Source organism: Miniopterus natalensis, chromosome 1, assembly GCF_054644295.1.
Source record: "Miniopterus natalensis isolate mMinNat1 chromosome 1, mMinNat1.hap1, whole genome shotgun sequence".
In the NCBI taxonomy this organism is placed as follows: Eukaryota; Metazoa; Chordata; class Mammalia; order Chiroptera; family Miniopteridae; genus Miniopterus; species Miniopterus natalensis.
The window spans coordinates 174,430,907-174,447,921 of NC_142081.1; the positions used below are offsets into that span (position 1 = coordinate 174,430,907).

Here is a 17,015-nt window from a genome sequence, read left to right on the forward strand (position 1 = left end):
ATACAGTGGGCGGAAGTGATCTCTCAGGACTGCCAGATGTTAGACTGTTCCTTCTACCTAGGATGACTAAAACTGTTCTAAGTAATTGGGTCTCTGCTAAGATGACATTATGATTATTGACGTTTGTGTTAACAGTCAGGATGAGGAGGAGCGCGACGGTTTCCCAGAAGCACAGACGTCCCCTCTGCCAACTCCATTTCTTTCTGCCATAATAGCCGCTTTTCAGCCAGTGGCCTGTGACGACGAGGAAGAGGCCTGGCGCTGCCACGTCAACCAGATGCTGTCTGACTCCGATGGGTCCTGTGCCGTGTTTACTTTTCATGTGTTTTCCAGGCTATTTCAGGTTAGAGAAGTTTAAGCTTTCGGAATTCATATTATCATTACCTGATAAAGTTACGTTATTTTGGTCTAAAATCGGTATCTCAAATGTTAATATTCCCACTGATTTTCTTTTTTAAAAATTTTTTCCCTAAGATAGTGATATTACTAAATTTACATTGTGACATTGTACTTACTGCTGGTACTTTATATACAATGACTACTCCAGATAGCTCCCTTATGGCAGTTAGAATAATCTTCAAAACAACTGATAAATTGTCTCTAGGATCCTAGGCACTATCAGGGATACCAAAGAAATATAAAGCATGGTCCCTGCCTTCAAGGTGCTTGCAGTCAATATCCTAAAACAGTTTAGATGCTAAATAATTAGTACTTTCATTACTTTGTGGGGACCTTAAAATTTTAAGGTTGCTTCCAATCCTAAAGATAATAATGATGAGCTAACATTTATTGTCTGCTCACTACATGCTAGGCCCCATGCTAAATTCTTTACGTATTCCATTCTTCCAACAGATTTATGCAATGTAAGTATACTTTTAGCATTCCGTAGCTAGGGAAACAGGCACAGAGAAATGCCACCATTTGTCATCGTCCTCTGAACTACCTACCATGTTTCCTCCCTAGCTAAGCCAGTTTTGGCCTGCCAAATGCCTACTCTCATTGACGCTTTCCCAACCATTCCAGCCTTCAGTCTCTCCCCTGGGAAGTTCCTTAGTGTTCACGAATTGGAGCATGGACTGAATTCTTTACTTCTGCATTGCTACTTGATTTCTGTTTATATTCTTTTCTTTCCTTTGACATTCTAAGTTTCTTGAAGCCTGGGATTGTTGTTTAGGCTTTTTAAAAAATTACTCATAATGACAACAGTGTTGTGTAGGTACACATTAACTATTCGTATAATTATACTACTAATATAGTCTAATTCACTGAGTGCTCACTATGGCTCAGACATCTGATTGTTTTATGTGAATGAATATTCTTAAGTTTTGAGATAGTATTTATTACTCATAATGCATTTTTATGGCTTTAATGATTAAAGTCAGATGGCAGCCCATAGCCAAGGATAGCACACTATATTTACCAAACATTTCTTTCAGGTGGAACTGCAGAAGAGTTAATTCCTCAGACATGTGAGGACTTTATTTCCAAGGGCGTGTAGCAAGAATTCCTCATGTCTCTCCTCATTAAAGATAATCTCAGGAATGGGGGGTGAATGGCATATGTCGTTACTTTTCTTTTTTCAGTAATACTTTTTTGTTAATATTTGATCGGTTTTAGAAATCAATGTTTCCTAAAGTAGGGCTTAAAAACATGGATTTACAAATCACTTACTAGAATTCTGTGTATAGCTACAATAATTTTAAAAGAAAATATTGCCCTAATCAGTAAATTATGCTTCTTTACTTAAAGATGAAAAGAGGCCTTCTTAGGAAATATTAAACTTTTTCATATGCTTTTCTCCATAGACAATTCAAAGAAAGTTTGGAGACATAACTAATGAGGCAGTCAGCTTCCTTGGCAAGAGTCTGCAACGCATTGGTACCAAATTTAAAAGTTCATTGGAAGTGATGGTGATGTGTTCGGAGTGCCCAACAGTCTTTGTGGATGCTGAAACAGTAAGTTTTTACATGAGGGCTCATTATAAAGACTGAATTTGAGTGGCATCATTCAATAAATAGGCTATTTAAAAGATAATTCAGAATTTTAAAGTGTAAAGGTTCATATTTTCAACTTGGTTATAAATATCTAGCAAAGTACAATTCCGGTATATTATATGCAGTGACTTGTGACTATTTCTGATCCTGACCCCTCTCTGCCTGATCCTCCACAGAGTCCTAGGTGAGGCGGCTAACAAGTCAGCTCTAGAGATGTGCACTTTTTCATGATTCCTAAAAAAAAGCGGGGGCGGTGCTAGACCTCCCTCATTGAGAACCCAGGGCTCCTTGATCTTCCCACCTTGTTTCCAAGCACATTTGGACATTATGTATTAAGATACTTAAAGAAACCAAGGTTTAAGAAGCTTCAAAGGTGTTATTTGCCAGGTATATATACTGGTCTGACATGCCGTTTCTTGCCTGAGCCAGTTTTTGAAAGCATTCGAAGGCCTGCTAGTCCTTGCTGGCATCCTGGAAATTCTCCGTTTCAGTGAAAGGTCAGCCCTGAATATGGAACAGAGTACAGTAAGGGACCCTGGCACCAAGTTTGGCCACAAATTAGCCAATAGGAATCCCATGAACCAAAAGTTGTTGGTCTCATGCCTGTGACCAGAAGTGGTAACCGGGAACAATGTGTTTGATTTGACAGCTGGTGTCGTGTGATTTGCTAGAAACACTCAAGTTCAGTGTCTTGGAGTTGCAAGAACACCTGGATACATATAATGCCAAGAGGGAAGCAGCTGAGCAGGTCAGTCTTTTTACTGTGTGAAACTGGTTAATAAGATCATACAGGTTTCAAGTGTACATTTTCATGATACATGATCTGTATGTTACACCGTGTGCGTACCACCCAGAGTCAGATCATCTTCCATCACTATATATTTGACCCCCTTTACCCCCCCCACCCCCTTCCCCCTAGTGGTAGACTACGGAATAGGTGTTGCCTGCTGAGAGATTCTTCAACTGCCCTCTGACCCTGCAAAGCACAGTTCTGTTCTCTGAGAGTGTTTTCAATTGGCGGGGGCAGAAAAAACTTTAAAAAATGCTTTTCTTTTTCACACACACTGTATACAGTAGACATTTCTTTCTAGAATAGATGGGTCTTTCATTAATTAGTACTAAGTATCTATCACACGTAAAGGCCCATGAAAAATGAAGTTCAAAACCTGGCTCTTATTGATAAAAACATAAGGCACAAATACTGCATATGAGTAATTAGTAACAAAAGTAGTGTCACTTAGGGATAGCAATAAGTACTGGCAGTGAGAGAGGCTTCCCGGAATCATACAGGTCTAATGGAAAACTGATGCCATGCTGTGATCCCCAAAGAAAGGTCGCTCAGGCTAATAGGAAATGTCATGGAATAGATATGACCTTAGACCCTAAGAGATGGTAATTTTTGATTAGGGGATTAGGTGGAGCATGCTATGAGAAAATACTTCTATTAGGGCTTTCTCCCCTCATAAGGGAAAGGGATCTTTTATCTGGACTGAAAGAATAGTGACAGATTGGAGAAGAGGAAAGAGTTTTCAACATCAGGGAAGAAACAGGCAAGATCTGGCCGTCCTACCAGTGGGAGTGCTGTATACATTCTCGCACGTCTTTTGCGTGTATATGTCTCGTGTCTGTGAGAATCTAGGAGTGGAATTGCTGGGTTGTGGGATAAACGTATGTTCCACTTGAGTTGGTTCTGCCAAGAACTTTCCTAAAAGAGGCTGTATCCATTTCCAACCCTTTCAGAAGTGTGTACAAGAGTTACCGTTGCTTCGTATCTTTGGTATGGACAACTTCTAAAAACTTATTCATTGTGGTAGTTGTGTGGTAGCATTCATGATACTATTTTGCATTTCCCCTGATGACTGTTTGAGTACCTTTTCATATAGATAATCTCCATTTAGATAGTTTGTGAAGTGTGCCTTTTCAAGTACTTCGTCCATTTTTGTAAATGGGTTATTTGTGGTTTTCTTATTGTAGTTCTTTGTTTTAAAGCAAGCCTTTTATTGGATGTACACAGTACAAATTTTTCCACTCTCTGTGGCTGGTATTTTCACTGTCTTGGTAGCATCTTTCAATGAACAGTTTTTTATTTTAATTAATTCCACATTATCAGTCTTTTCCATTATGGTGCCTTTTGTTTCTTCAGAAATGTAGCCTACCCTAGAAGCTGCGGTACATTGTTACCATAATAACCCTGTTGCTTGCCTCTGTCCACACCCCTTTGCTGTTCCATCAAGAGATGGTGTCCATTTCCCCACCTCTACATCTGGAATGGCCTGGGACTGGTTCTGAACAATCAAATAGAAACACTGCTGTGCAGCTGAAACTTCTGAGGCCTTTGGCAGCTTCTGCTTTTGCCATCATGCTGGTCAGAGTTAAATTGGGATAAATCTGAAAAGCTATTTGAGCTCATGTCTACTGGAGGATGAGGTCACTGAGGCGGCATCCCAGCTGTGGCAGGCGGCATGCCTGCTAAAAGTGGGGCCCACTGGGAACTGCCAGCCCCAGGTGAGCCATCACATGACTGTAGACTCAGGGTGACTCTAGACGTATAGATTTGTCTGGTTGTGTTAAGCCAGTAAGTTTTATGGTGGTTGGTTTTATAGCAATATGTGCCATTTGTAATAATAAGTAGACATCAAATACCTACAAATCTAGTCAGATGCTCTAGACCTCCACACAGAAAACCCCAAATATCACTGAGAGAAATTAAAGACTAAATGTATGGAGGACTATACCATGTTCATGAATCAGAAGACTCAATAGTGTAAAGGTATTGTTTCCCCCAAAATGATGTATAATTGCATCATTTTATGCAAAAATGATTGCATTGTTTAATGCAATCTCGTTTTAAATATTCTAATTTAGAATTGGTTCTAATACCAATCTCAGAGAGTATATTAATGAAAATTGACAGGCTAACTCTGCAATTTATATGGAAACACAAACAGCAAATAATAGGGCAAAATAATCATCTTGAACACATCTCAGCAAACTATAGCCCTCAGGTCACAGCTGGCCCACTGCCCTTTTTTTTTTTTATCATTTTTTAAATATATTTATTTTAGAGAGAGAAGGGAGAGGGATAGAGAGATGGAAACACTGATGAGAGAGAAGCATCATGGACCGGCTGCCTCCCACACGCCCCCCCACTGGGGAGGGAGCCCGCACCCCAGGCATGGGTCCTGACCAGGAATCAAACCGGTGACCTCTTGGTTCCTGAGTCGATGGTCAACCACTGTGCCACTCCAGCCAGGCCGCCCTCTGCCTGTTTTATATATTTTTTTAGAACATAGCCGTCCCATTTCTTTACATATTGTCTATGACTATTTTTGTAGTCCACTGCCTTAAATAGTTGCAATAGAGAATATATGGTTTGCAACACCTAAAATATTTATTATCTGCCCTTTGCAAAGAGTCTTCCAAACCTTGTTCATGAAGAACAGCTAGGTCTAAACAATAGAGTTAGACTTCCAGCCAGCAAGACCTATTATAAAGAGGGTAGTACTGGTGTAAGCATCGACAAATAGACCCATGAATGTAAGAGAATCCAGTAACAAACCCGCATATACAGAGGTGAGCAAAAGTAGGTTTACAGTTGTGAATACATGGAACAGTTTATTCTTGTATTATTTTCCATATGAACTGTAAACCTGCTTTTGCCCACCCCTGTATATAGTCATGTAATTTACAGCAGAGGTGCTATTGCAATGTAGTGGGGAAAGAATGTCCTTTTTAATAAGTTATCCTGAGTCAATTACATATTCGTATTGGGGGTGGGGGGAAATGAACCCTGGTTCTTTCCTGAGCTACCGTCTCACGGTTTCTTGTCCCATCTATTTGTTTCCTTTTTTTTTCTCCTATCAACCAAGTTTTGTGGGTTTTTTAAATATATCTTTGATTTCAGAGAGAGGAAGGGAGAAACATCAATGATGAGTCATTGATCGGCTGCCTCCTGCACGCCCCCAACTGGGGATCGAGCCCCCAACCCGGGCATGTGCCCTGACCAGGAATCGAACCCTGATCTCCTGGATCCCAGGTCAACGCTCAGCTGCTGAGCCATGCCCAGCTGGGCAACCAAGTATTTTTTATTAGTCAGTTTTTCCCCTTTAATAGTTTTTCAGTTATACATTTCTTTTCCTGTTCCTTGGGTTTTCCAAGGATCATGAGTGAAAGCCCGAGTTACTTACCAGGACGCCCCCATCTCAGCAAGGACTGAAAAATTTTTGTGTCCCCAGATCCATGAGACAGAAATCTCTGCTTACCTTTTTAAGACTTCTAGATGCTGCTCCTTGGTGCCTTAGCCTCTCCTCCTGCACATGATAAATGTAGGAACAGCAAGTTTCCCCACAGGGAAACTACACACCGACTGCCTCTGCAGTTCGTTCTCCAGGATCCTCGCACCTCCCAACCCAGTGAACCTGTTCACCTGTATGCCTAGGGGCAGAAGCACACACACTCCGAGTCAACACTGGGATCAGTGTGGGGCTCCCTCCTGGACTCGTACTCCCCGAGTCCTGGCTAATGGTATTCAGTTTCTACAGATGTCCTTGGAGGGCTGGCCTTATACAGGCGGCTACTCCTCCATTCCCAAAAGCCAAACCTTTCGGGTTTTAACCTTCTTTTGAGTGTTGAGTAAAGAAAGCACCGTGACAGGAAGACAGATTAGATGTGGACTGAAGGATATTATGTACACAAACTACCTGCAGTGTCCAGTATACTCTGGCTGGAAAGGTGTGGGGCTGTACTCAGGACAATACACAGCCCATGGAGCTTTAGGGTTGGGGCTTGTCTTTTAACAGAATAAAAATCAGGAATAAGTATGTTCAGTAGTGCTCCTCAAATGCCTTATCACTGGGCATACAGTGTAAAAAATATTCAGTAAGAGGACCTTAAATAATCAATTGAAATTTTTTCCAAATGTATTGGTTTACTTGGACAAATTGGACTGGATTAGTGATGATTAAGTAATAAGCATTTTAACATTTTGTGTGAATAGAGTAATGCACAAATTCCATGGTCAATGTTGACTGAGTTTTGCTGATATAAAGAAACCTCCTGAGTAGCTTTGACAGTGGCTGCCAGCAGCTGTGTCTCTCCAGGAAAGCTTAACATGTTTTTGTTTAGAGATGCTGTCAAGCAAAGGGCCCGAGGGTGGTGCAGTCTGAGGGCTGGGATGAAAGGGACAGGAGGTCAAAGAGATTGTTTTGAAATAACCGAGATGCCTATAATTTTAATTCTTTGCATGTGGAACGCTCAGCTACAATTGAGAATTTTAAACATCTAGTACTAAAATATTTCCAAAGGGTGAACTTAACATAGCTAATATTTTCTCCAAGTCCTATTGAAAAATGTCCTAATGTTTTGTATTTGTATTATTACGTTTAATGTATCACACCCAATAAAAAAGATCTAGGACATCAAAACCGAGGAGCTTGACCTGAGGCTCTTCGTTTTCACTTGCGCTTGGACATACTATGACTCCAGGGGTTTTTTTCCTATTAAACCACAATGCTATTTTATATTTATTTGACCACAGAAAGGTACCTTAAATACATAGCCAGCTTTAGGAATAGTCCCTGGTAAGGAAAAACATTTGGCGTCTATATCCAATATTCTTTGGAGGTAACATTTTTGTTATTCATTACTGTCCAAAAAAAGAAATAAAAATAAGATTTAAAATGGATTTTGGTTTGTTTCATTAATTAAAACTGGCACCAGTCTTCTGAGATTTACGCTTCTGATAAACGAAAGGACCTGGTTAATTTGAAGTTGTCCTTATTTAATTGTCCAGAGGGGAATCACATCTTTCATTACCCATCTTACATTAGACAAAGGTCAAGTATAGACTGTGATTCCAGTAAAACCTGCGACATGCAGACTGTGTTGGCTGTGGAGCGCCGCCGTCCCCGGAATAGGCGGCCCTTCTGTTTCCGTTGGTCAGCGCGCAGAAGTGTGTGCGGCTGGTTACACTGCGGTGTGGCCCTGCGTGGTTTGTTGCATATAAACAGTGAAGCTCTAATGGAGACGAAAGTCTGTCTACAACCATTCCTAGACATTCAAGTTAACTTTTAAGTTTGTTGTTTTATGCACACAGGCTGTTGTATTACCAATGTCATTGTACAGTTACTGCATTAAAGTCACTGTTATTTCTTTAGTGGCTAGACAATTGCAAGAGGACATTTGGTGCCAAAGACGACTTGTATAGGATCAACACAGATGCACAAGTAAGTTTCTTATTCTTAGTTATGCTGTATTTCTATATTGGGTAAAAAAATGTGCATGCTCAAATATCCTTATGTGATATTCCTAGAAATAAACAGTATTTGTAACACTTCATTTTTGCTATCAAAACGATCTTTGAAAAAGTTAGGTTCAATGAAATACTGGCTTAGTAATGAAAATTTCACTTTAATAAAAATGAACGACCAGCTTGTGACTGAAGCTTAATAACATTCAATAGATGGGTTTGATGGATATCTGGACAGTCCAAGTCACTTTTAGTCGCACCTGCCTCTTTGAAGAAATTTTTGTTCTTCATTGGTATGCTGCAGATAAATGGTCTGGCCAGCAATGCAAACCCAAGAGTAATGTTATATACACTCAGATTAGCCTTTCTAAACGTGAAATTCTGATTGGATAAACTGTAATGTTTTTACTAGTATAAAATTCAGTGGAAATAACAGTATCTTCTTAGAGAAAAGTGCACATGTACAACACATACATTGTATTAAATGATACAGACAGACCTACACACTCCTCTAATAGGAGTGCAACTTCCTGTGGGGAAGATCATGCATCAAATAAAGACCTTTGCATCTCACATCCAAATTCTAATCTTTTTCAACATTAGTTATATTGTTAATAGATTTCTAGTCACTGTAAAAATATATTTGAAGTTTTTTAAAAACTGAAATGCTGAGAAAATAATGGTGTACTCCCAATAAATGTTAACTATTTGCCAGGCTCTCTACTAAGTATTTGCACATTCATTATCTCCATCCTGACAACTCTGTCTAGTAGATGCTATAATTATCCCCATTTTGCAGATGAGGAACTTGAGGCTCAGAGAAGCTGACTTATCTAAAATCAGTAAAGTAAATAGTTAGAATTAAGATTCAAACCTACGCAGTCCTGCACTGTTACAAAGAAATTGTCAAGTTGTATGTGTAAAATAAGGAATTAACCCTGGATTAGAATTAGATCCTTTGGTCTTAATTCTGTCTTTGCCACTATTTAACTGCATGGCTTAAGCAAGTAATGTAAACTACTTTTTTCCTATATAAATTAGGTGTTTAGACTAAGTGATTTCTTATATCCCTTCATCCTTGAAGAAAATGAGTTCCATCTCCCAGAGTCTGCGTTGGTTAATGTGCCTCAAGGTTTTCTGCTAAGTGAAAACTGTACATTTAAGATTTCATTTGCATCTCTCTCCTTTCATACTCAGCTCCTTGAGAGTGGGGACCCTTTTTACGCATTATCTGCGGCCTGTATACCAGAGTGGTCTTTTACATGATAAGCAATCTATAAATATTTACTTACAAATAAGTGAAAAGAATGTAGGTGCAAATTTCAGTACACTTAAAAGGCATTTTAACTTAAAACACACAGTGTTAGCATGTTTAGTATGATTTCTGGTAATTCAGAGCTATCGAATTAATTACATTTGTGTTATTTCCTACGATCGTGGTGACCATAAACTTTATCAGTGATTTCTTTTCCATTACATCCCTCAGTAGAGGCTGTGGATACATGTGCATAGAGTCAGTTCTGTTTTATTTATGCCAAGAGAAGGGAGGAAAAGCATTTAATACTCAAATAGTAGTTTCCATATAAAACCTCAGAAATTTAGATATGCTAATAAGTTTGACATTGGATTGTGCTCAGCTAATGTTCACAGAATGACTGAGTGATTTATGATAAGCTGTAGGGAGCTAAAGTTCACCTTTGCTTAGCAAATCCTTTCTAAATGGAAAGGAATAAATGTTATATTATAAATAGTCCTTCCGAGGAAACTACTTAGAAAAGCAGATTCAGAAGGGGCTTTAGAAGCAGTATTTACATTATTGCAGTTGCTGTTGTAAATAGCAATCATTTTTCTCGGTTAATGAGTAGGTCCGAGTCATTGTAGATACTCTAATGTAGTTGTTTTTAAGTAGTCCATAAACTAGATGTTTCACCATGTATTTTACATACGTTATATCTCATTTGATTCAAATCTAGAAGGGTTGAATTTCTGAAGTTTACTAGATTATATTTGGAATGCAGTTTAAAACACACATCTGCTTTCACTATTCTACCTTCTGACTCAGCAGCAGTTATGGCAACATAGGACCTAATTAGACAGTGAAAGGTAGGAAGCCTAGAATGAGCCACACCAAAGATAATCTCATAGGTAAGTATTACGTAAGATTATAAGCCAGCTCTTTCCTGCGAAAAGTAATCTGCTTATTTTCAAATGAGAAATTTTCTCCTTTACTAAGAAAATTTTATGACACTTGACTCTTTATCTTTTTTTTTTTGGAAAGGCTCTAAAAACCTAGATAAAGACTACTTATGAGAAAGCCAGATTTCCCAAGATCACATTAGTTCGATTTTCTTTGTAAGTTTTACACAGAAATAAACTATAGCCTAAATGTAATTTACTTAATTTGGCAAAGCGTTAAAAACACCCTGGATTGTTACGGTAAATGTCTAAGAAGTTTAATTCTGGAATAGCATCATACATTTTTCTTTGGGGTGTAATTACATGTTCTTCAGTTTGCCTGGGACATCTGTGACCCTAGTTAAAATGACCTCACACTAATTCTTGGTCTTTTTCTTCCTTTGTATTTTTGTGACCCGATCACCTTCTTGCTTAGCAAATGGAAATTCTAGCAGTAAGTGACCTGTCTTAATTTATAGACTACTTATCCATGTCAATCCATGTCAGACAAACTGGTTTTCATTTGCCATTTGTCCATTTGTGACCTAGCAGTGTTTTGTCATGGACTACTACTACTTTAAAAGTAGTGTGTGCTTCAGGTTCCCATAGCCCTAATCTATGAGATGTGGTCCCTGTAAAAATAATGCGATTTTATAATTAATGTACAACTAGCATTTGCCTTCTTATACATTTATAACTAACATCTCAGTTTCTTAATTTTGAAAATCAAAGTGCAAATGTTACTTTCATCGTCTCATTTCAACGAGATTGATTACACTGTTTTTTTTAGAAAAATGAATTCATTTTTAGCTAAGCAGCTATCCAATTTTACTTTAACAAGCACTATATTGGTAAATATAGTGAAATATTTATCTTGATGCGGCAAAAGTATATACATTTGAATTATGAATTTAAAGTCTTAAGTTATAATGAATCCTTTATATTGTCTGCTTTAAAATTCTAATGTAAAATGTGCTTCACACTAAAAATGAATTATGTAACCAACAATACCTTTAAATTTTTAATCAGTCCTCAAAGTGTCTTTCACCAGCTTTACTCCTTATTAACTTGCTTACTGCAGAAAAATGCAAAGACAATTTTAACAACTATTTTACAAATTTATTGGATATATGTGGTCTAGTCAAATGTGGAAAATCACACCTAAATTTAATGCAGTGTTATTTATTTCTAGGAACTGGAGCTCTGCCGAAGGTTATACAAATTGCATTTTCAATTGCTACTTCTGTTCCAAGCCTACTGTAAACTTATCAACCAAGTAAATGCGATAAAAAATGAAGCAGAGGTAAATATTCGGTTGTACTAGGCACCAGTAAATGATTCTAGAATGTTTAAATGTACACATATGTATACCTGGTAGGAGAGCTTAAGTCCAAAGTCACACATAGTGAATCATTTTTTATCAGAATTGTCTTTTGAAATGATACACTATTTCCAGACCTTTTAGTAAATAAGGCAGTAGATATCCAGCAGTCTTAAAAGGTTCAAGACCTTAAAGGTCACAGTAGCAGCAATGATCATATGCAATCAAAAGTCTCATAAAGCACATCAGTTCAATAAATACATAAAACTATGAAACCCCCTAACACCCTGTATTATTTACACCAGGTATTATTTGTAGTCTAGTGACACACCAGAATAAACATGCCAAAAGCACGTTGAACGTTGGAGGGCATGTAATGAGTAGGTTCAGAGGTAGTGACTTTAGTCTTTTTTTTCCCCACTGTCAACCACTGATACTAAAACTGTCACTGGGAATGATTTCATCTTTTTAAAATGGTTAAATTTAAAAGTATACACACACATACTGGTGTATATAAAATACACTGGGTAAGTAAACTTTTAAAATAAAGACTTCCCTTTATTGTCAAAAAATGTTCATGATCTTCCCTAACAGTAAATGTATTTTTACTATCCAAGATGAAGTATAAATCATAGGTTAAAACCAATGTAAACATTAGTTACAACCTGTTTTATTACAATGTAACATTTATTACATTTATTACAACCTATTAAAAATTTTTTTTTAATTTATTGACTTGGGGGAGGGAGAGGGAGACAGAGGCAGACATCGACTTGTTCCGCTTCCTTATGCCTTCACTGGTTGCTTCGTGTATGTGCCCTGATCCGGGACGGAACCTGCAACCTCCGCACAACAGGGCAACGCTCTAACCAACTGAGCTACCCAGCCAGGGCCAACCTATTATTTTATCAAGAGTATTTAAAGACTGCTATTTGTTGGCTAAAATTATCCCTACCGAATAAAGAACTTAAAATACAATATTAACTGCCCTTTAAAAATATTCCCTGCCCTCAAGTATTAACATTTGAACATCTTTAAAATAAAATGCTACTACCATTAAATCTATTTTCACAGCCAATTATATGCTCTTCTTGTTGCTGAATATACAACTAGATCCCTTCAAGGTATGTTTACTTGTTTTAGGTCATCAACATGTCAGAGGAACTGGCCCAGCTGGAAAGTATCCTCAGAGAAGCCGAGTCTGCTTCAGAAAATGAAGAAACTGACATTTCCAAAGCTGCACAAACTACTATAGAAACTGCCATTCACTCTTTAATTGAAACTTTGAAAAATAAGGAATTCATATCAGCTGTAGCACAAGTCAAAGCTTTCAGGTAAAATGTGATTTCAAGATGCCTTTATACCAGTGATTTTCAACCTTTTTCAGCTCATGGCACACCAAAAAATTAATTTTTTGCCGATCTGACGACAAAAAAATTGGTATAATTTTGATTCGTTTATGCTGGATGGCCATTATTGTGTTGGCCATGTTTTAATCTGATGTCATGTTTTTATTGGACAATCTAAGGGAAAGGGGGTTAGTGCCCCTGACTAAACAGGAGTTGCACATTTGAAAATTCTCACTGCACACCAATTGAAAAATCGCTGCCTTATACGCAGACTGGGAGTTTGCAGTGATTGGGTTTTGGTTTTCAGTTGATTTCAGTAGCAGGTCTTTGTGAAAGGAAAACATGATTTAGTTTTCTCCAGCGTCACTGAAATGGCCCCAGTGTTAGATTTTCTTCACTCTCAGTGATAAATTCAGTAATCTGTTTGCTCAAATATTAAAACATGCTCAGTGATTCACAATGGAATGTCGTTGTCATGGGTGTTAATCTTAACTGCTTGATGGAGTCTTGCGATTTAAAGTGCTGTGGATTATTTTCAGATCTCTCTGGCCCAATGACATCTTCGGCGGCTGTGAGGAAGACCCTGTGCAGACGCTGTTACACATATATTTCCATCACCAGACGCTGGGCCAGACGGGAAGCTTTGCGGTCATAGGCTCTGACCTGGACATGTCAGAAGCCAACTACAAACTGATGGAACTTAATCTAGAAATAAGGGAGTCTCTACGCATGGTGCAATCATACCAGCTACTAGCACAGGCCAAACCAATTGGAAATTTGGTGAGCACTGGATTCTGAGAAACTTCAGGCATTTAGGAAAGAAACTAAGCTGAAGATGACTGAGAATATTAACAAGCACCTTTATGAACCCTTGCAATTCACTGATAACTTTTCCTGGCAGCATCCACAACCAGTGTGACGAATGTCAAAATGAAAGATCTGAAGAAGAAAAAACTAATTGTTTAACGGCTGCCAATACCTCTCACAATAACTCTGCAGAAGGGATTTTTAAATTACTTAACCTGTGTGAACGGAAAAGGGCTAAACGTGATGCGTGCAAGTACAGACACTGCTTTCTGGAGGAGCAAAGTGTAAGAATGTTTGCAGCACTGGCCTCTAACAGACCGTGGAAAGCAGGTGAAATGAGGCTGAAATCGAGGCTGGTTCATTTTAGCTGAAGGCCTGCGAAGCTGCGTGGATTCCTAGCAGCTGTGAGCATAACCCACAATTGATGCTTAATTATCTACATGAAGAACGTCCAGTCGGATAGATATACGCAGAAACTGAGTTGCAAAAACCATTGATTTTCAACACGTGGGATCAGGGTGTGGGTGTTTTGTTTTTTAGTCTGTATAAGGAATTATGTGTGTGTGAGCTGGGGTGTGTGAATACGTGACAGTCCTATTTTCAAAGTGTGGATGTTGGTGGTAACATCTCAGAGCATGCCTGAAAGAGCACTGCGAGATTATTTTTGAAGAAATTTTATTTTATTAGATCTAACTCTTCATAGTGTGTAAATGTTAGAACATTTTAATAATATTTTAAAACTGGGCTCTCCCAGTATTTCAAAAAGAAATAATATATCTGTTAACGTTATTGGAATGCTGCTCAGTTCTCTGATCAGTGCTTATGTTACAGTTGTTGATAACTAACCAAAGTAGATGCCTGCAGAGACTTTAAACTGTAAAATAAAGATGTATGCTGCCCGTCAGCTATTCTCATTAGAAAAGTTAACTTATTTTACTCCGTAATTATTATAGAAACTGTATAGATTAAAACCAGTATTTTTCTTGTACATTTGTGCAATGCACTGTTATACAAGAATCGGTGTACAAAGCTAAAGAAGAAATTGTGGTCGGTGATGGTAGAATATATGACTTGCAGGCTCTGAAGTCTGCAGAATTCAAGAAGAGAGATGCAAACGCATTTTTAATATGTTTGTTCAGGACTCAAACGTTTTACCCTAAAGGAACCTGGGGCTGTGGGGGGAAATGAAAGGAAGCCTGAAGACTGGCTACCCAAACATGCAATATACTTTCCCACTGTCTAAGCCTGTAGCAGAACACGAACTGGATTCTCCTTTTTTAAATAGCATTTTGTAAAAGAAATGAATGTAGTCCCACAATTCCTCTGGTTTGAAAGGAACACCTTGTATTTTTTATATGCATCTCTTATCCACTGTGACTTTTCTTTGAAACTGGGCTCTGTGATTGCAGAGTTTGGAATGTAGACATGATCTGCTTAGCTTTGCCTTTTCTTGGGGGTGTGGGCCCTGCCAGACATGTAATTATGCTCAAGTGCATTAATTGAAGGCACTGTGCACCCTGTGGGGCTGCTGACTAGAGTTATGTTGCCTGTAAAATTCTGTAACTGGTCACGGCACATCCATAATCACTGTATTTTTTGACCCTGATAAAAAATTATTTTGATGGTGTTCTGGTACTGTAGATGGTGTCCTTTAAGTTATTTAATGACGTCTGGGTGGGGGGCAGGAAGAGAGGGCTGGTGTCGGGAGACACTCCACATTTACATCCTAGCTTACCATCCCCTATTTTTCCTCACCCTCCTTCTATCCTTTTTGTTAAAATAAAAAGCATTGTAGTTGTTGATCTGTGTGTGTGTGAAGAAAGGATGCATGACTAGTGTGCATCCTTCAGAGACTTCAGGTTACCTCTATCGTTTAATATAATTTTCCTTAAAGGGGCAGAACAATATTAGTTGATTACCCAGATCAAACCTTTCAAACAGCTGAAATTTGCTTTTCACATTTTTTATATGTAACTATGTCTATTAATGTAATGAAAACAAACACACCTGCAGAAATAGATACAAGTGTAAAACCATTAGGATTGTCCTTTGCCAAGGGGTTTTCCTCACATATACTTCTTTGCTCCTGATCCTCTAAATCCAAAGTTTGCACTACTGGCAAAATATATCAAATGCTTAACTTACTAAACACCTTATTTAGTTCCTATCACAGCCCTGTTTTTACTCGTACAATCTTTTTCTTTTGCCCACTAAATTTATCATTTTTAAATAGTTTGTAAAATAACACCAAAAGAGAAGAAATCTGGAAGTTCCCTCATGCTGCTTCTAAAATAGAAGGCCAAGGGGTTTTTACACGATGTAGAAAGATTTTCTACTTTAGGTGATGTAAAATAACAGGTATGGCTAACAACCTACAAGCTAAAGTTTAGGAAACAGTTCCATGCTCTCTAGGAACAGACTCACCGGTCCAGAGCGAGCCTCCCTCCTTCAGGTCTGCGAGAGCTGCTCACACACCACAGCCGCGTAGCCTGAACTGCAGGACAGATATCACAATCAATGGGATTGTTTTATGACTTTTTAAAAAATTTTCAAAGTAATCCACTGTCACTTTAGCAAATGTAGGAAATATGAAGAAAATTAGAATAATTTCTCTTGACACTCAGATCACAGTAACCTGGAATATTTCCTTCTAGCCTTTCAGTCTCTCTCGCTAAAAAAAAAAAATCACATTTAAAACGTCTGGTTGTACACATACAGCTCGAACAGCGCCTTCTCATTGCTGGAATGCTATCACTGTAACTCATGAAAAAAAGGTTTTGTGCCACTTTGTTCAATGTCTGAATCCCCACTAAGTAAGACATAGTTTGATCCTTGCTTTCAACTGTAAAATAGGGTTAGCTGCTCTATTAGGAAAATTAACAGCAAACTTAATAATTTACCCATATTAATAGCCGGACCCATTGCAGGTATCTTCCTATTGTCGCCTCATTGATTCAGCAATTGCATGCCAGGAGTCACGAGCTTCCTGCCCCTCCCTCAACTAAATCAGTAACAGGTGTCAGAATGAAACAGCACCTTCACCAACACCTGGAGTTCTTGTCACTCATGCTTCTTTGACACCCCCTCCCCATTTGATCTGATCTTAGTAAGTCTTATTGGTT

The 17,015-nt window shown here is 38.3% G+C and overlaps 1 protein-coding gene across 4 annotated transcripts in view; it reads left to right on the forward strand.

Annotated features, from left to right (window-relative positions):
* The window catches only part of FRYL (FRY like transcription coactivator), a 231,489-nt gene extending 215,969 nt beyond the window's left edge, over positions 1-15,520 (forward strand). For all 4 annotated transcript variants that reach the window (XM_016206964.2, XM_016206950.2, XM_016206959.2 and 1 more), the window contains exons 56-62: positions 136-343; positions 1,806-1,955; positions 2,644-2,742; positions 8,150-8,218; positions 11,609-11,719; positions 12,881-13,071; positions 13,626-15,520. In XM_016206964.2, the coding sequence (XP_016062450.2) occupies positions 136-343; positions 1,806-1,955; positions 2,644-2,742; positions 8,150-8,218; positions 11,609-11,719; positions 12,881-13,071; positions 13,626-13,884 (1,087 nt within the window). In that variant the 3' untranslated portion in view covers positions 13,885-15,520. The remainder of the gene's footprint in view (positions 1-135; positions 344-1,805; positions 1,956-2,643; positions 2,743-8,149; positions 8,219-11,608; positions 11,720-12,880; positions 13,072-13,625) is intronic.
* The last annotated feature ends 1,495 nt before the right edge of the window (positions 15,521-17,015 follow it).